This window comes from Notamacropus eugenii, chromosome 5 (genome assembly GCF_028372415.1).
Source record: "Notamacropus eugenii isolate mMacEug1 chromosome 5, mMacEug1.pri_v2, whole genome shotgun sequence".
NCBI classification, from domain to species: Eukaryota; Metazoa; Chordata; class Mammalia; order Diprotodontia; family Macropodidae; genus Notamacropus; species Notamacropus eugenii.
Genome location: NC_092876.1, coordinates 334,785,737 through 334,805,833, shown reverse-complemented (window position 1 = coordinate 334,805,833; position 20,097 = coordinate 334,785,737). Strand labels below are relative to the sequence as shown.

Below are 20,097 nucleotides of genomic sequence, written 5' to 3'. Positions count from 1 at the left end.
TCAGGAGTCCTGAGCTGCCAAATGGGTGTCAGGACTAAGGCTAGCACTAGTAGGGTGCTCCCAGGGCCAAAGGGCTAGATGCACGGCTAAGGTCAGAAACCACCCAGGTCAAAAAACAGAACAGGTTAAAGCTCCCATTCTGATCAATACTGGGACTGGGTGATATTATGCATCCAGTCTGGGGAAGATAAGGAGACCTAGTCTCAAAAATCATACAAAAACCCAACTCTGAGAAGGGGTCCACAGACTCCTCCTAAAAGGATCTATAACACAAAAACAATGAAGAATCTCTGTTAATAGGACTGAAGGTAGTTCTCTCCCTAACTGGGGTCAAGTCTTGTGGACCTCTCCTCCACACGGACACACACATTTAATATAAAACTTTAAATATTTAATATATATAATAATATATATTTAATATATATAAATATTTAATATATAATTTAATATAATGCATTATATTAAACACATTTAATATAATACCTTAAAGTTTAAAGGAATGAGACAGTTGTGTTACTTATGGTGTAACTTTTGGGGGAAAAAAATCAATGGATCAACAAGTACTTAGAAAATACTTGTGGTCCTCCCGTGGGGCACTAATACAAGGCATCTGGGTGGCAGTGCAAATAGAGTTCTTGACCTAGAGTCAGAAAGACCTGAGTTCCAGTCCAGCTCCAGACACTTTCTAGCTGTGTGTCCCTGGGCAAGTGTCTCAGTCTGTGTCTGCTTCAGTTCCCTCGTCTGTAAAACGGAGATAATATCAGCTTCTGCCTCCCAGGATTGTTGTGAGGACAAAAATGAAATAATATTTATAAAACACTTTGTAAAATATAAAGTTCCATGTAAATGCTAGCTGTTTTATTATTATTTTTATTATTACACAGACACAAATTACAAAAACAAAAATGAAACAGTTTCTTCCCTCAAGGAGTTTACAAACTATCTGGGAAAGAAAGGAAGGCAGAAAGAAAGAACACACACATCTATTAAGCGCCTACAGTGTTCCAGACATTATGATAAGGGCTTTACAAATATTATCTCATTTGAGCCTCACAAGAACTCGAGAGATAGGTGCTGTTATTATTCTCATTTTACAGATGAGGAAACTGAGGCAGCAGAGGTTGAGTCACATAGCTTGTATCTGAGGCTGGATTCAAATTCAGATTTTCTTGACTCTGGGTCCAGCGTTCTATCCATTATACCACCTAAGTTACCTCTGAAAGATAAGAATCTTTATGGTGAGAACCAAGGAGGAATTTAGCTTCTAAGTAACAGGGGGAATCACTGATTAAAGACATGGAAGACATTCAAAATAGACATATATTATTTTTAAGGGAAGGCTAGTGCAGCTGGAGGACTCAAAAGACCTCATGTAGTAGGTGGTGTTTGAATTGAGCCTTGAGGGAGACTGGGGCTTATACCAGAGAGGGTATAGGGGGAGGGTGTGTGTGATAGCCAATAAATTAATGGCTTATTGACTTCTATGGCTGTGGATTTAATAACCTCTAAAGTGGGAACAACCCCCACAGCAATAATGACGTTTATAGAATGCTTTCAAGTTTGCAGAGCACTTATCTTGCATTATCTCCTTTGAGCTCCACAAAAATCCTCTAAGATAAATACCCCAGAGAAACTTCCTATCTCAAAGCACTTCTCTGAAGAACTGCTGAGTGTCCATCAAATTATTTTGAATACTTTAAAATGTTATATGAATGAAAGGTATTGTTATTGCGACCTCTGTCCTGATCATTAAGGGAGCAGGCACTACTAGGGGCTCTCTAACAGGCTCACTTCATGCTTGGGCCCCTAACCCCTCCTGCACACATAAGTGACAGGCACGTCTTAGAATCTTTAGTTCTCAGATCATGTAGTTCACTGTCCCTGGAATGAAACCAGTAAATCATAGGACCATAAGAACACAGATTTAGAGCTGGAAGAGATCTTAGAAATTGTTCCACTCCAAACTCCTCATTTTCCCAGGGATTTACCCACGATCACACAGGAACATGTAAAAGAGCTGGGATACAAAGTCAGTTCCTTTGACTCCAAATCCAACATTCTTTTCACTGTACTATCATTTCCTCAATTCAATGAGATCTAAGAGAATCAGGAATACTGGATCCCATAAATAAAACTCCCTTCAGCACTGGATAGACTCTTCCCATTCTTGGTGGATTCCTGCCAGGCTATTAATGACAAAAGTACAGAAATTCTTTCCCATCACAGCCACTCTGAGATGGCTCTGATATCTCAGGATAAACAGACATGGTTAAGGATGCTGCGATTCATTTTTTAATCTGCTAGTGAGGACTGGTCATCTTAAAGATTTCTTGAACTTTCTCTGATCACACAGAAAACCTTCCCTTATCTAAAACACACTCTTCTTTGCTTTATAGTTTCTTTTTCTGTTCCCCCACCCCCGCCAAGCTCTGAGGCCAGATTCCACCCTGCGCAGAAAGCCTCAGCTGTCTTTACTGCTAAGGCAATTGCCGTAGGCTTCGGCTCTGACCTGTAAGTGAGTTTCCTTTGGAGCTGTGTGGGAGAAAATGGATCTGGCCCAATTAAGTCAAGGACACTCGCTCTGTTCTCCAACCACTTTAGCAACCTCTGCCCACAGACTTAACATTTCCATCCATCTTAGCACAAATTGGGCCTTGGACTCTCTGGGTGGAGGCAGTAGGGTTTTGCGCTCCTCTGGGAAACGGTCAGAAACCTTTTTAATCACCACTGCTTTAAACAGCCCAGGAAACATCACCTGGTGCTTACCCCCCTCCCACCACCAACTCAAATCAGGTTTTTTTCACACTAGCCATTTTTTCCTTAATTGAAAGAGGTTTTTTGTGTTTTCTTTTTTTTTTTAATCTGAGCTCTCTGAAATCTCTTAAGTCATTCAGGATAGCCTGGAGTTTCCTATGACAGCTGACAATTTAAGCACCAGATCTAGTTGGGTGACCCTTGGCAACTCATTTAAAGTCTCTGACCCCCAGTTTCCTCATCTTGAAAATAACAGCAGCACCTGCTATGAGGTTCAGAGGATAGAACGTATGTAAAGCACTAAAGTGGTACACAAATGCTAGCTATTAGCTATTTAAAAAAAAGAAGTTTAATCCTTTGTGGAGGGAGCTCTTTGTAAAGTACACCAACCTTCCTTCTTAAACAGAGTATAATCCTTTTCCTGATGGATGGCATTTATAATTTATTTGTACTAATGTTTTCTATAATATTGTGATTTCATATGTGCTATATTTACATATTATACATTACATGTACAATTGTATTATAGTTTTATTATGTACTCTATGTATATATAACGTATTGTTGTTTAAATGGTTTTGGTTGCGTTCAATTCTTTGTGACCCCTTTTGGGGTTTTCTTGGCAAAGATAATGGAGCGGTTTGCAATTTCCTTCTCCAGCTTGTTTTATAGATGAGGAAACTGAAGCAAACAGGGTTAAGTGACTTGTCCAGGGTCACACGGCTAGTAAGTGTCTGAGGCCCGGAACTCCAACCACTGTGTTACCTAGCCACCCCCTGTAGAATATACTATATCTTATATATAATTTTATTATGTTCAATATGCAGTATAATATATATTACATAGAGTTATTTATAATTTTATTACAGGCTGTATGTATATAGAATATATTGCATATTATGTAGAAATTATATTAAGATTGTATTATACACTATATACGTACCATGTTACATATTACATAATTTGTTTATATGGTAATATATGTTATATGTAATTATTATAGACTCCATATAGAGAGAATGTATCATAAATTTTATGTATAATTGTATTGTGATTTTATTGTATACATGTGCATATCTAACGTATTATATATTATATGGGCAGTTATAGGTGGCGCAATAGTGCATAGAGCTCTGGACCTGGAGTCAGAAAGACTCATCTTTCTGAGTTCAAATCCCTCCTTAGATATTTACTAGTTGTGCAACCCTGGACAAGTCACTTTACCCTGTTAACCTCAGTGTCCTCATGTATAAAATGAGCTGGGGAAGTAATCTGCAAATCACTCCAGTATCTCTGTCAAGAAAACCCCAGAGTCACAAAGAGTTGGACACAACTCAGCAGCAGCAACATAATGTTTATAATTTTATTATATGCCATAGGTAATAGAGTATGCATTATATATAATTCTTTATAATTTTATTTAAGGCTTTATGTGTATAGCCTGTACACGATATTGTACATTGTATACACTTATTATCATTTTATTATACACAATATGCATACATTATATAATATGTAACATTGTATATAATATAGTATACTATGTATATCATTTTATTATAGCTTATATGTACATAGCCTATTTATAATACTGTATGTTATATATAATTATATTATGATTTTATTGTATACTACATGCACATATTATGTTATGCATTTTATTATGTACTATATGTAATACAGTATACCATATAAAATTATTTATAATTCTATTACATTATAGAATATATCACACATCATATATTTAAAATTGTTAGATGCTAGATTATATAGTATACATTACATAATTATATTGTGATTTTATTATATGGTATAGGTTAGACATATAAGTATGTTTCATTTTTAAATATACTATAATTATAAATAATTATAATCTACATGTGTAGAAAATGTCATACTTTATAATTATATTATTATTTTACTATGTACTACATATAATTACAATTTTACTATATGCTATGCATATATATATTCTGTGTCACATATAATTATATTGTAAATGATTAATGTCATTTATTATTAGCTAGATGATATCCCAAAGCGTAACCCAGTGATGTTCTTGGGAGTTTAATGAGGTAAGTAGAGCTCAGAATCAGTTTTACTGAATGAACGACTGTCAGCCTGGAGAGCCTCTTACAGAACACCTAGGTCCAATGTCCTTCACTGATGTGGAGTCTGAGGCCCTGAGAAGTTAAGTAATTTGTCTGGAAATTTCCTGTCCTAATTATCTCCAGACCATTAGTTTTTAGTTCCTGGTCTTTGTTTGTTTTTCAGATTTTTGTCTCTACCCTTGTGAGAGTATCACTGTGCCTACTTGGAGGAGCAAACTTCCCCCACCCTTTTTAACTCTTGTTGTTCACTTCATTACCCTGTTTTGGGGTTTTCTTGGCAAAGATACTGGAGTGGTTTGTCATATCCTTTTCCAGCTCATTTTAGAGAGGAGGAAACTGAGCAAACAGGGTTAAGTGACTTGCTCAGGGTCACACAGTTGGTCAGTGTCTAAGGCCACATTTGAACTCGGGTCTTCCTGACTCCCAGTCCAGTACTCTATCCACTGCACCACCTAGGTGCCCCTCTAATCCCTTATAAATTTGAAAAATGCTTGTTAGAATTATGTGAAAAGTAAAAGAAAAATAGTTCTGAGTGAGGGCCTTAGGAGTTCACCATGAGTGAACTCCATGAGCTTTGGTAGATAGTTTGTCTACTTAGGTAGTTAACACCTAATAAATAAGTAAACCTGTGCCCCAGCTTTGCAAGCTGCAATATGAAGTTACCCTGACATCAGTCTCAATCCCTTGTAAATAGCTGGTCTGTATTTATTGGTCTCTTGGCTGATTACTTGATTAACCATTCAATTAAATTCAATGAATATTTTTAAATTCCTATCACTAGGAATATTGTCATCACTGTGCTGACTATACAAAGACAAAACTAAAAAATAGCCCTTATCTTCAAAGAGGGCAGTGAGGTGATGCAGTGGGTGGAGTGCTGGGTCTGGATTCATGAAGACTCTTCCTTTGTTCAAATCGAGCCTTAGATTCTTACTAGTTGTGTGACCCTGGGCAAGTCACTTAACCCTGTTTGTCTCAGTCTCCTCATCTGTACAAAGAACTGGAGAAAGAAATGGCAAAATACTCCAGTATCTTTGCCAAGAAAATCTTAAATGGGGTCCTGTCTGGGTTGCACTATGTCTACTGGAGGCAGCGAGGTGACTCAGTGGGTAGAGTGCTTGGCCTGGAGTGGGGAAGACCTGAGTTCAAATCCAACCTCAGACACTTAATTAATAGCTGTGTGACTCTAGACAAGTCACTTAACCTCTGTTTGCCTTAATATATCAGAGAAGGAAATGGCAAACCACTCCAGTATCTTTACCAAGAAAACCCCATTGACAGCATTGTGATGCTAGGATCCACAGGTTCATGAGGAATTGGACATGACTGAAGACTCAGCAACAACAGATTTTCCAAAGGTCAAATCCCTCTGGAGACAGTACCTTCTGTTTCCCAGGATCCTCTAGCATTCTGATAGTGGCTAGGTAGGACAGAATAGAACTATTACCCACAATCCTTTGTGGGATGGTTCCCTTCTCTTACATTTTTTTCAATCAGGATTCTGTTCATGGAAATGAACACTGTCATTGTGCTAATGGGTAGGGAGTGGAGTAGTTGAAGTAGTAGTCATGGAAGGAAAAGGGTCACAATGAAACATTGAAAAAATACACAGAAAAGAACAGGAATAAGTTCAAAAAGGGACACAGACAGGGAGGGCAGTGTTGTTACTACTGAATTTAATATATATTTCCAAAAAAAGCTGAACATTTGAGAGATTTAGGGTTTCACATACAATCTTTTTTATGTATAAGGAATGTTCAAGTTTGCTATGTTTATAATTTTTTTAAAAAACTACACATTAAAAAAAATGCTAGCCACTGCCATCTCATGTAGTTCCTAAAACAAAACTTTAGCTCCATTCCAAACTTACTATACTAAAGTCTAATCTAAATTTTATAAATTTAAAAAATAATGATGTTTCCCCTTCTACAAAACCATCATTTTCCAGGGAAAATCATGATTCTATCTCCGGATCTTTAGGTTCCACAAACCCACTGCCTCTCCACATATGGCATTTGGCTTGACTTCATAGGTTTAGTTTTCCGTTTGTTTCCTCCTAGGTACTGTGCCTACAATTTGGATAAGCTGCCACCAGATGGATAGCAGTGCAGTCATTACCCAGTCTCATGGTCCAAAGAGCTAAGCATCAACCAACATGGTTAATTGAAAAATATAGATTAACATTCTCTCCAACTCAATTACACATTTTTTCTGTAAAAGGAACTTTTAATTAAGACACTAAGACATCAACATGAACTAATCACAAATTATTACACTTTAAAAGGTGATACACAATCCAGAGGAAATTCTAAAAGCAATCTGGAAATTAAGAGTACAAATACAAACAGAGGTGCAATTAGGTATCTAGATGCTCCTTAACAGTTATGAATCTAAATTCTCTTTCCCTCTCCTGTTTTACACAGAAGTTTCTCATCTGTGGCATTTCAGGTCTTTTTCAAAAGCCTCTAGGAACAGAGTCAAAATTCCCCTGTAGTCTTTCTTTCAAGCCTAATAAGAGGACCTTGCCTTTGATTACTTTCAGTTAATGCCAGAAAAAGCATTCCCTGAACACTGCTTCGGCCCTCCTGTGTCTTCTCCCTTCCAAGGCCTTGAACAAAAAGAAAAAATAAAGAACATGATGTCCTATGCCTTATGGTTACCAATGTGACACTCCCATGAATGGCCTTTTCCAAATCAGATTTTCCTCCACTTTCAACACTTCTCTTAAATTTGGGGTTTTGCCCTTTGAAGTCCCCAAATGCTGTCATTCTCCACCTGAATCAAATGGCCACCAGGCAGCAGACATGTCAGAATAGGCTGTGTTAGCATTCTGTAAACTACTACTTTCTATAAAGGGGTATAGAGTAGAAAAAGCAACCTAAATGAGGAATTAACTTTTAAAAACTTGTTTAAACAGAACCCCCAAAGGCCGAGTATAGGACAATGTTTTCTGTTGTCAAACTCGTGCCATACTCCTCCCTGCAATTCTGAAAAGTTGAATTACTTAATGAAATGCTACAAAATTTCTAAACCACCCAAGCTGTTTGTATGGAAGACTACCTGAAAGGATAATGTGGATCTTTTCACTTTTGATATGTCAGTACCTATATTTTGTGAATTTTGCTATTCTACATGTAACCGTTTCATCTTCTTTAACATTCTGTCTAGTGTTTACTCACTTTTGAGAAGGCAAAAATATTTGTTCTTTCATTCATCTATCTATCCATCCGTCCATCCATCCACTCGTTCAATACCTATCAACTACTACTATGTGCCCAATACTCTGCTAGAGACGATGAAGTGATGTCCAAAACAAGCCCCCGTCCTAAAGGAGTCTACACCCTAGAGCAAGAGTTCTTAGCATTTTTTTTGTGATGAACACTCTTGAGAAATCTACAGATCCTTTTCCAAAATAATATTTTAAAAGCATAAAATCAAATATATAAAATTGCAAAGTAATTTTACAGCATATATCACATTGAACCAATTATATTCAAACATTGAAATGAGGTTATCAAAATATTAAAAAAAAAGGAAAAGAAAAATTCCATAGATCCTAGGGTAAAAACCCCAGTTTTACTGGCAACAAATTACAAGGCATGAACTGACTTTAATATTACCAAAGAAAACTTACAACAAAGTTATCTGACATATTTAACTACGTAATTGTTATTTTGCTGTACAGTAATTTGGTTTAAATGGTAAGCAATTCATGTAAATAGGCACCACATGACTATAATTAGTTTTACTTTTACACAGACAAATCACATTTTAAAAGTTTTCCTTTCCTTGCTTTGCCTGTTTTCTGTTATCAATAATGTCCATTTCTCCCAATACCAAGTACAATTTAATTTTCATTACATACACATTAAGATGTAAAGTTCTTTTTGATTTCCCAAAAGTTAATGCTCTCTGTGCACACCCTTCCATGCTCCCTCCACCTCCTCCTATCACTCAAAGCTCCAGTGATGAGGGCTCTGGACCATTCAGCTATAGCTTAGAAAGAAACAGCCTGACTCTAAGAAGCTCCCGACGGTAAGCCCCCAACCAACAAAACTAAGTTTCTGAGTTCAAATCTGGCCTTAGACACTTAATAACTGTGTGATCCTGGACATGTCACTTAACCATGTTTGCCTCAGTTTCCTCATCTGTAAAATGAACTGGAGAAGGAAATGGCAAACCACTCCAGTGTCTTTGCCAAAAAAACCCAAATGGGGTCACCAAGAGTCAGATACAACTGAAACAACTCAACAAGAACCAAAGCTAAGTCAGTTCCATTCTTCTAGCTGGACTCATCCTCTTCAGGGAAGGGGGTAGAAACTGCAAGAGCCCTCCCTAGACGCTCTAAATTAAGAAGATGGTGTTGTGTAGTGGAAAGAGCACTGACTAACTCTGGAACCAAAGGACTTTGGTTCAAATCCTCCCTTTGATAACTACTACCTATATAGACAAGTCCCTCAACTTCCAGTCTCAGTTCTCTCATCTTGAAAATTAGCAGATTGGACAAGATGGTTTCTGGAGTCACTCCAAGCTCTATATCGATAATCCTGCAACTAAAACAGGTTTACCTTGAGTCCCAATGTCATCAGATGTCAAGGCTGAAGGGAGGATTTCCTGCCCTCTCCCTCACCCCCAAACTATATAATCAACTGAAATTTATTAGTACTGCAATGCAAATGATTAAGATGAGATATTTTTCCATCTTGATGGGGAGTTAGATAGCAGAAGCACTGCGTGCCCAAAGTGGGGAAATGAGGACACCACTCAAGGCCTCAAAAAAAAAGATCTCTGGGGCAACAGAGCAGAAGCATTTGGTTAGAAAGCAAACTAAAACTTTTCCTGACATCTTATTTATTTATTTATTTTTTGCCTGGGCCTATCAAGACTATTCTCTCTGAGGTCAAAAAGAAGCACTAACGAAGCACTCTATGGAGCACAGAGCAAACTTGTGCAGCTTGGAGGGTATATTGAATCTAGCTCCTTGGTGGTACTCATGTTCCAGGCAAAGTCTTAACCTAACTAGGCAGGCACAAGGGGAAAAGTCTGAGAAGCTAAGCTATACTATGCATACATTTATTGTCATTTAGTGGAATACCTGAAAGCATCCTGTTTTGTTCTACAATGTGTCAGTTAATGAGATCAACAACTGTCCAAAAGGGTTCAACCTAACAATCCACACCAGAAAAACTGAGTGGATGAGAAATGCCTCTTGTCACGACTGATGGGCAGCTTGATGAACAGACAATTTAGTTGGTCAATCAGCACGTATATCTCAGATGAACGTTACCTACGGACTGCAATCTGGATCCAGAATTGATTGAGAAGAAAAGAGCTGACTGGGCTTAATTTGGGAAATTGTATAGGACTTTTACCAATCCCAAAATGTTTCCTTAAAACAAAACAAAACAAAAAACCTTTTCAACATCAATATTCTCCTGCTGATGTTATATCACTGTGAATCCAGGAACATCATGATCTCTGATGAACCAAGATCAAAATTCAAGAATCAAAATCCAATTCCAAAGGACAAGGGAATGACCTATATTGGGTATAACTAGGTTGTCGAATATTGTTGATGTCAAATTGTGCACGATAAATAACATACAATATGTTATCCAGGAAAATTACAGTGAGAAAGGGAGGTGGCCTGGGCATGTATTAAGATCAAGCGATAAGAGATGGCCAAAGTGTTGCCCGGGTACCCAGAAAGTTTTAAAAGACCCTGAGAAAGGCCTCCAGTATAGTTGATAGATTCTTTAAGGATAATTTATGGGGGGACACGGACAAAAATCACATAAAATGAAAAGATTTGAATGAATTGTGATCTACACCAGTGGTGTCAAACGCATATAAAAACAGATCCCTGTGAACATGTTGGCTTAGAAAACCATAATTAAACATTACCTGTGTGGTGGTGTATTTTTTATTATGCCAGACATTTCCCAAATACATCTTAATCTGGTTCCAGCAGCGAGTTTGACACTTCTGATCTATAGTTATGGATAGAGTACCCACATAGGTGAGATTACAAATTCACAGAAGTATAAGTCAATTCAGATCTTCCTCTTCATTCCCAGCTCCCTAAAGGAGTCTAATAGTGGACCTGAAAGGAATCTTCACATCCATGAGAACTATATCTTTGGAGGTAACCAATTCTTCTCCTCCACCAAGGACTAAACACAAGAGGCATAAATGTAAGTAGAGGATGAATTTGGGTCAGGTTCATGGCAGAACTGTCCAGTCATGGAAGGCATCAAAGTACAGTGGAATGGGTTCTCAAAGGAAAGACTCTCCTTCTTGGGAAGTCCTTAAAAGTCAGCAGGGCCTTCATTATCTATAGACTACAACATATTATCCCATGGATTCCTTCTAGCTCTGGAATTCTGTGAGCTAATCAGTATGGTTTAGGCACACCATTCCTTAAGGCTCAGGGACCTATTGTGTGACCTCTCAAGGCCAAGGATAAGCCTGAGTTTCCATCCTTCAATACTGTCTTTACAACAGCACCTTCATCATACATAGGGATGATCACTAAAGATGAGTTGGACTAGGAAATGGCAAAACACTCCAGTATCTTTGCCAAGAAAACCCCAAATAGGATCACACAGAGAGTCAGATACGACTGAAAACAACTCAACAAGAACTGAAGCTAAGTCAGTTGCATTCTTCTAGCTGGACTCATCCTCTTCAGGGAAGGGGGTGGAAACTGCAGAGCCCTCCCTAGACACTCTAAATTAAGAAGATGGTGTTGTACAGTTGAAAGGGGACTACGTCTGGGGATCTTCGAATTTGTCACTGGACATGGCCTCACCATGCTCCTATGGAGCAAATGGACAAAGAAATAAAATCTTTCCCTGTTTTATAGAAAAAGCAGCTGAGGCATAGAGAAAAATATTCTGGGACTTCCAGATCAAATGGATACTGAATAAGAAAAAACCAAAATGGTCTGCTTTTAAAATGTTTTTAAATATTATTGGTAAAATGTGTTTCGATAAAAAATGAGCAAATAGGAGAAATCATTCTTGTCCCCAAATTGGCCTCTTTCCATTAATATGTTATCATATACTTATCAGTCAATTTGATTAGACATCTATTGTGTGCAAAGTATTATGTGAGGTACTGGGGCCATAAATACAGAAATAAAACTCTCCTGAACCTCAGAGAGCTTATATTTTATTGGGAAAGCCAATATGCATACATATAATTATCTACAAAAAGAGATGCAAAATAAATATTTGGTAATTTGAAGAGGAAAGACACCTGGGAGATCCGGAAAGGACTTATTCATGTAGGAGGTACTGTGAACTGAGATTTGAAGCACACTAGGAATTCTGAGAGAACTGCCCTTCCTGTATAATAGTAACACCCATCCAAATAGGATAAGAAACCAAATTCCAAATATTCTCAAAAATCTAACCAACTCATTCACTGTGTTCACGAACTACAAAAGGGTTTATGACTCTGACCTCAAAGAGAAAAAAGACAAATGGAACCTTTGAGTAAGCAGATGTCACAAAGCCATATATCATTCATTAGCAAATGACAATAACTGCTAGATTGTGAGCTCCTTGAAGGCAAGGTCCTATCTTATTTATATTTGCCCAGCACAGTTCATTGCATATAGGAAGTGTGCATTTAGTGAACATTGATGGAATGAATGGTTCAATGTTAACTCATATAAAACAATACCATTACCTATTTGAAGGTGGATACCATGTGAATGGCAGCTAAGTGGCTCAGTGGTTAGAGTTCCATTCTGGAGTCAGGAGGACCTGCATTCATTTTTGGCCTCAGGATACTTATTAGCTGTGTAAGACCTTAGCAGGACAAGTCATTTAATCTTGCTTGCCTCAGTTTCCTCATCCGTAAAATGAGCTGGAGAAGGAAATGGCAAACCACTCTAGTATCTTTGCCAAGAAAACCCCCAATTTTGCTCCCGACCAGTTCAAGAATATCCTTGGCAAGAAGTCTTTTGGAAGTGGTGAGACCAAAATGTTTAGCATAAAGAATCCGACAAGACTGAAACCACTCACCAAAAACAAAACCATGTGAATGGCTGATCTGAACCTTGTCTTCAAAGCAATTCATTATATTCATTGACTAACCATTTCCTTAGTTCTTGTGGCCTGATTTTCTTTAGAAATTCAACATTGCCACTGGCAGATAATCTGCTTGATTCTATATCTGTCTCATCCCTCTCTCATAATATAGCAATCAAGTCATTTATTACCATCCTGGGTTATAGGACAAATAAAACCGTCTTCATGCTGCCATTTTGCAGAAGCACTTGCAAAAGACCTTTTCTCACCAAGAATAATTCTTGTATGTGTGGGGAGCAACATGGACCATTAACTGTTCCATTTTCCCCTCCAAATATCACATGATCACCCTGTCTCTCACCACAGAAAGAGTTCTTTGGGGGTCCCCTCTGTCTGAAGTGAATCCTGTCTCCTCTTCTTCAGTTTCCTTGTTCTTTAACTCACTACAAACAGGAAAGAGGCTATTACCCTGTATAAGGTTTACATGTTGTCTCCCCCATCAGATTGTAAGCACCTTAAGAGTAGTGATCCTTTTCTACTTTTCTTTGAATCACCAGCAGTTAGGACAGAACCTGGCACATAATTGGTGCTTAATAATGATTGTTGACTGAGTGACCCTTCCAGGCACTATTAAGTACTTTATGAATAACTCAATATATCTGATTAACTTGATCATTCTGGGTTTGATCATTATCCAGTTCCTTGACTGCTCCTCTGCCTTCCCATTACCCAAGGTTCAAAACTTCAACCTTCTGTGAGAAAGAGTTTAAAGTAACTGGCCAAAATAGAAAATTTTGTGACCTGTGGATTTCTGGTCCCTTTCATTATTACCAATCATGAACATCAACTTAATTCAATATTTATTGATCTCCCATTGTGGACAAGTCAGGATGCAAAAACAAGATCTATTTATGATAAATGGAATGATTCCTTTTTTTCTATTTTCTCTGCAAAGCACCAGATTTCACAAAGAACAGAAGTCAAGCTCAGATAGATATCAATTTGCACAATAAGTATCTTCTTCACTAAATGATGAATATATAACTTTTCAGTCTATGGAATCCTATTTCCTAGTGACAGACATGATTATTTCTGAGTTTATGATATCATATATTAAGAGCAAGAAGAGACCTTAGAGTACACCTCATTTTATAGATAAGGAAACTGAGGTCCTGAAAGGTTAAAGGGAAGGGGAAGAAATAAGCATATATTAAATGCCTACTATGTGCCAGGCACTGTGTTAAGTGTACATATCTCATTTGATCCTCATGACAACCTTGGGAGGTAGGGAAGTAAGTAATAATATAAGGAAACTGAGGCAGACAAAAATTAAGGAATTTGCCCAGATTTGAGGTCAAATTTGAACTCAGGTCTCCTGGACTCCAGGGCTGGAATTCTATCTTTTGCCACCCAGTTGATTTGCTTAAAGTATTATAGGTAACAACTAACAGAGCTGGGATTGAAACCTGAGTCCTAAGACAACAAAGAGTCTTTTCTCTAGTCTATATCATGCTTCTTCTAATGTATATAAGATGGTCACTATACAATATATTCTACATTCCATTATTTTATTATGGAAAATTAGAATAGGGATAGAATAGAGAATTTAAGAGCTACAAGTGTTCTTAGAGATCCTCCTTGACTTTGCATACATTCCATATCTGGAATGCCCTCCCTCCTCACCTTCAAATCAGGGAATTCCAGCTTCCTTCCAAGCACCACTGAGGTTCCCTTTACTACATGAGACCTTTGCTGATGCTCCCAGTTGTTTGTACTTATTTCCTTTGGAAATTATTTATCTATTACTTTATATAGTCTTTGCATTTATATATATATGCATATATACATGTGTGAATATGTACATATGTATATACCTACACATACATAGGTATATATACTGTATATACATATGTGCATATATCATGCGTGTGTGTATGTACACACACATATTCCCTTGAGGTTAGGTACTATTTTAGCATTTTGTCTTTTTACCTTCCTGCCTCACACAACATCTTGTACATAGTAGGCTTACTCTGAATTCAACTGAATTAATGGAATGAACCTCCACATTTATAAGGCTCAGAGAGACTGGGTGAATTACCCAAGGTCATAGAACTATTTAGAGGCATCCTAGACTCCAGGTCTCTGGGATTTCAGTTCAGTGTTTTCTCTAACACCCCATTTCTTTGTTTACATTTCCGAGAGGTCTTTAATTTTCTGTCCTCTTCATTCCCCATTTCTCAGCCAAGTAATTAACATGTAAAAGGACTGAGGGAACTATTTCAAGGCATCCCAGTATTGATGGAGGGCTTTTGAAATGCAAATAATCATCTTCTAAATTTTTTTTATTTGCTAACTTGGTCAATTTTCTTAAAACCTGGTAATCATACCTTATGTCCTGGGGAATGGGCTATACCCTACACAGAGAATTCTTCAAAAAATTGTATTACCTTTAAAATAGTTTTCTTAATTGAAAAAGTTATCTTTTCATTCATCTTTTTTTTCCTGCCTCTGTTTTCTCTTAATTTCTCTTTATCTTTAGTCTTTCATCTCTTACTTATGGATTTCCTTATCTCTCCTGCCTCTCTTGGGCTCTGTTCTTTTCCCAAGTCAAGGTCATCTAAAGGCCCCAGAATTTGGTACCAGGTAGCGAGCCATCAGAGTGGGAATTGGGAGATCTAGACTTTATTGCTGGCTCTGTTCACTTGACCTTGTGACCTCGGGCAAGTCACCTTTGTGGACCTCAGTTTCTTAATCTGCAAAATAAAGAAGTTGAATTGAATACTTTTTAAAGGCCCAAGTCCAGCATGCATTTTAAACTCTTCAATATTCTATGATCTAAGTAGTTTACAAAGCTTCATCCCACCCTATGGACTAGCGAAATAAGATGAAGATTTTCTTTCAAACTCAGACTAAAACACCTTATCCCTTAGGCTATTTCTGGTGCCCTATGGCTAAATATGGTCATAGAGCCATATTTAGAGATGGAAGGAACCTTAGAGGCTCCTTAGTTTAACTCCTACATTTTACAGATAAGAAAACTGAAGTCCAGGAAGGTTGACTTACCCAAGGTCATAAAAGGTAGTTGGGTAAGGATTTGAACCCACATTCCTTGATTTCAAATATCTCACTCAGGCGGTGCATTGTCTCCCTTATATATATGTCTAACACAAATGGAAATTCCCCTCCCTCCGAAAGCCTAGACCTGGGATCTCAGATGAATAGAGCAGGTCTCAAGCTGGAGAGAACCTATGCATTTACTTCCAGCGAGAGAATAAGAATGCCCAACTCAGTGAAAATGTTGTCTGGGGGATGATGAAAAATTCCACTCACAGAGCTCCTGTCCCTTGGGGCAAGTTAGAAATGTCAAGTTAGGCCCAAGGAGAAAGCACCCAAGTCTAATGAAAGGAAACAGTCTCCTGAGTTTCAGCCCCGTGCCTGTGCTCAGACGTTTAAATGCATCCAGGAGCCAGGGAGGAGAGCAGTCTCTCAGCCCTAAGGCCGCAGATCGCCACACCCACTCTCAGAGCTGTCAATGTGCTTGGTCCCTCACACAGGCACAAGATATCAAACAACGTAGCTATGAAGAAGAAATCTGGATCAGTCTAGAAGGATAAGATGTTGAGTTCTGGGAGAGGCTGGGCATGAGAGACACACCTTTCACATAGTTCATGGATGCTCTTAGCTGAAAGGGGATCACAGGCCCTATCTTGGCCAGGAGTGTGACCTATTCCATGTAAATGCAGATACACCTCCTTTCTCAGATTGAGGAACCACATTGAAAACCAAACTAAACACTCATCCTACCCATAGCTCCACTTCAGTAAGTATCATCAAAGATCAGAGATGGAAGGAAACCTAGAAGGAAAAACTAGCTTAACCTCTGAAATTTACAGATGAGGAAAGAGGCCCAGAAGGGTTAAGTTACCCAAGGTCACACAGCTAGTAGGGCCTAGGACTAGAACCTAAGGGCCCCCCGAAATCTCAGGTCAGTGCTCTTTCTACACATTCCTCTCCTACCCCTACCCCCACTACCTCTTGCTCCCTTTCTCTTGGCCTGTGACTTCTGAAACCTCCCTGGTCATTCTCCACCAGAAAATTGCCTCTTAGAGACCAAGAGCCAAATAGAGGGGCAGCCCCTCCTGTGGCATAGCAGGAAAGAGAAGCAGCAGGTTCCGCCCGTCATCCCTAGTCAGGTCTGGTAGACTGGCTGCTTCCTTCTCCTTCTCCCTCTTCCTCCCTGCCCCCTCCCCTGGAGATTTTTTTTTCTCTGTTATTTATGATGAGAGATGGCAGGAAAGAATGACACGTTCACACACTTGGTGGAAGGACCAGGGTGTGTCTCTTCTCTCCTTTCTTTGCAGAACCAAAGCGGCACAAACCTCTTGGGAGTAGTCTGACTTTCTCCACCTGATGTCCCCCCACCCCCCCAAAAAAATCCCTCTCCTCCTCCAGTCTTCCTCGGGGCACCTCTAGCGAGAAGCCTGAGAGGTAAGAAACAATCAGTCTCACCGTCATCACCTGAGGACCCCCTCCCTAGCAAATAAACACAAGACTAGAAGAGATGGCCAATACTAGAATCTTCTATGCCCAGTTTGAGGTGAGAGGCAAGGCATTAATATTGAAGCTACTTCCTCGAACCCCAGTCTCTCCAATCTTCCTGGAAGAGCAGAAGCATTAGCAAGTTTCGTGGCCCCCCCTTTTCTTTCCCTGAAACCAATTTTGACTTGGGGGGGGGGTGTTCATATTCTTCTTCTGCCTTCTGCAGCTTTCTCCCATGCCCAGAAGCAGCCACGCTTGAGATCCCGGCGGTGCCACTCGCACACTGCCCACCGTTCCACGTAGGGGCACAGTTCCAACCATCTAAGTCTCCAACACGCCGCCCTCCCCCACCTTCCCCCCAAAGCAGACGGGGTGCACCCCAGAGCCCAAGTCCTGGTGTAGGAATAAAAGGCAATCGGGCTGCCTGCCCCAAGCCCACTCCCTCCCCGGTCCGAGCAGAGCCCACCCAGTATTGCGTGCAGCACTAGCTGCCGCACTATGCAAAGCGATCGCCAGATCCGGAGCCCATTTCCAGACTCCAGCCTCAATCAGTCGCCCGGCTGAAGCATCTTCCTGCCCTCCCTCCGTCTGCCCCCACCTCCACGGCCACCCTGGTGCCCAGGGGCCACTCTAAGTGTTTTATTTCCTTTGTGTGTGGGCGGGGGGGGGGGCAGGGTAAGGTGTGGGGTGGGGATGGGGGGGGCGAGGATGAAGGGAAGGTGTGCACTACAACTGCAGGGAGGTTGAGGGATGGAAGGGAGTGGGAGAGAATCCAAAGTGGCACCAGACTTAGCCTCCAACCCTGGCAAATAAACCAGCTACTCACCGCTTTGCTCCCCCAGGAAGACCAATTTGAATTTTCTCAATGGGTTCCCAAAATCTCCTCCTGCGGACATGGTGTTGGCTCTGGGGTGTGGGAAAAGGAGGAGAAGGAGTAGGAGCGAGAGGAGGAATAGAGAGGGGAGGACTGTGAAGAGGAGGAAAGGGATGAGGAGGAGGAGGGAAGAGAGGCAGGCTACGATCCAGAAGGGGGAAGGGCTGGATGCAAGCGTCGCCGGCTCTGCAGCTTCCCCCGGTCCCCTGACTCGGGCTGCGCTGCGGAGGAAGGGGTGGAGGAGAATGCGGAGGACGACTCAGGATGCCGCCCGCGCGGGCTGCAGAGCTGGAGGGAGGGCGCGAGGTGTCGGAGCGCCGACCGTCTGAGCACAGGGCTGGGGATGCTGAGGCGGTGTGATCTCGGCGAGCCGGGGGCTGGAGCTTCTCCCCTCCCCACCTCCAGCGCCTGCGCCCTGTCGGCTCTCTCCCATCCTCTCTGATGTCATGCAGGACCGACAAGCCAATGCAGTGCTGCAGGGAGGCTTTGCCTAATGCATCTGAAAGGAGCGGGGGATGGCTGGGGTCACTGTCTCACCAGCCGCCCCTGCTGCCGCCCCTGCTAGAGGAGGCAACGCGCCCTGGACGACGGGGCGAGCAGAGTGCCCTGATCCTTCACCCCTTACCGCCTCGCTCCCACCCTCCCCCTTTGAGCCCAGAAAGGGCTAAGAGAGTGGGACAGAGATATTTATTTCCTACAATGTCAAGCTAAATCTATCTGCATTACTCCAGATCAAAGGGGAAGAAGCCCATGAATTAAACACCAATATACACCACAGCTGAGTCCATCTAGGAGAGAAAATGGAGTGAGAGAGAGAGAGAGAGAGAGAGAGAGAGAGAGAGAGAGAGAGAGAGAGAGAGAGAGAGAGAGAGAGACTGAAGGGGAGAGGTTATTCCTTCCACTCTAGACATCTCCAGCCTCCACCCTTTTCTCCACACAATGCTGAGGAAAGATAAGGTCACTAGTTAGAAGTATGCTGCACAACAGCTCCAAAACCAGAAGCAATTTTTAAAATCTAAATCTCATATAATCACTTGGAAACATGAAAAGTAGGGGATGGAGAGGGAGTGATTGCTAAAAGGTAGATAAATCCAAGAGTACTCAACTCCACCACCTGACGATGTGGCTCACACAAAATTCTACCATCTTTCAGAAAATAATTTGCGTTGGAGTTCTTGAATCTCAGAGTCCAGGGTCTGAGAGCTCCAAAGATGATCTAGTCCTCTTTCTCTTACTGCCAGACAAGAATGTTCCTAACCCTGCCTAGAGAGAAGAAATGGTGTTTGTCTTTCAAGGTCCCCAGTGGAGATTAAAATGGCTTCTTCGATTGTCCGTTCTAGTGACTGATGGGCCATCATTCCCCAGAAGATACTTCCCCCTATGACCTGAATATCTCCTCACCACCCAGTTCTTGGACGTCCTGCTTTCTCTGGAGCATGAAGCTTCCAGCAAAACAATCCAGGTTTGGGCTGACGGAATTAACAAAAGGAAGAGGAGACTCCTCTGGCAGAATTTTCTCCCATCTTAGAGTGCTTGGCCTGTTCTTTCTCAGCGTTCTTTCCAGAATATAACATAGAGATCAGTGAGCTAGAGAAAGGTCATTGAGAACAATCTTTCATCAGCTCACTGTGAGGTACCAAGCAACATCCAAGATGGACTTGAGAACAGTGCCCTGACAAGTGTTGGCTTTGATGAAATAACATTGCCACCCATCTCCCTCCTCCTGAGTCCTGTGCTTAGTGCCTCCTCAAAAGTACACAATGCTTTCAATAGTGTC

At 40.5% G+C, this 20,097-nt stretch overlaps 1 protein-coding gene across 1 annotated transcript in view; it reads right to left on the bottom strand.

Annotated features, from left to right (window-relative positions):
- RAB6B (RAB6B, member RAS oncogene family) overlaps positions 1-18,718 on the bottom strand; it is a 168,896-nt gene extending 150,178 nt beyond the window's left edge. The window contains exon 1 of the mRNA XM_072613613.1: positions 18,273-18,718. Within this exon, the coding sequence (XP_072469714.1) occupies positions 18,273-18,342 (70 nt within the window). The 5' untranslated portion in view covers positions 18,343-18,718. The remainder of the gene's footprint in view (positions 1-18,272) is intronic.
- Between the last annotated feature and the right edge of the window lie 1,379 nt (positions 18,719-20,097).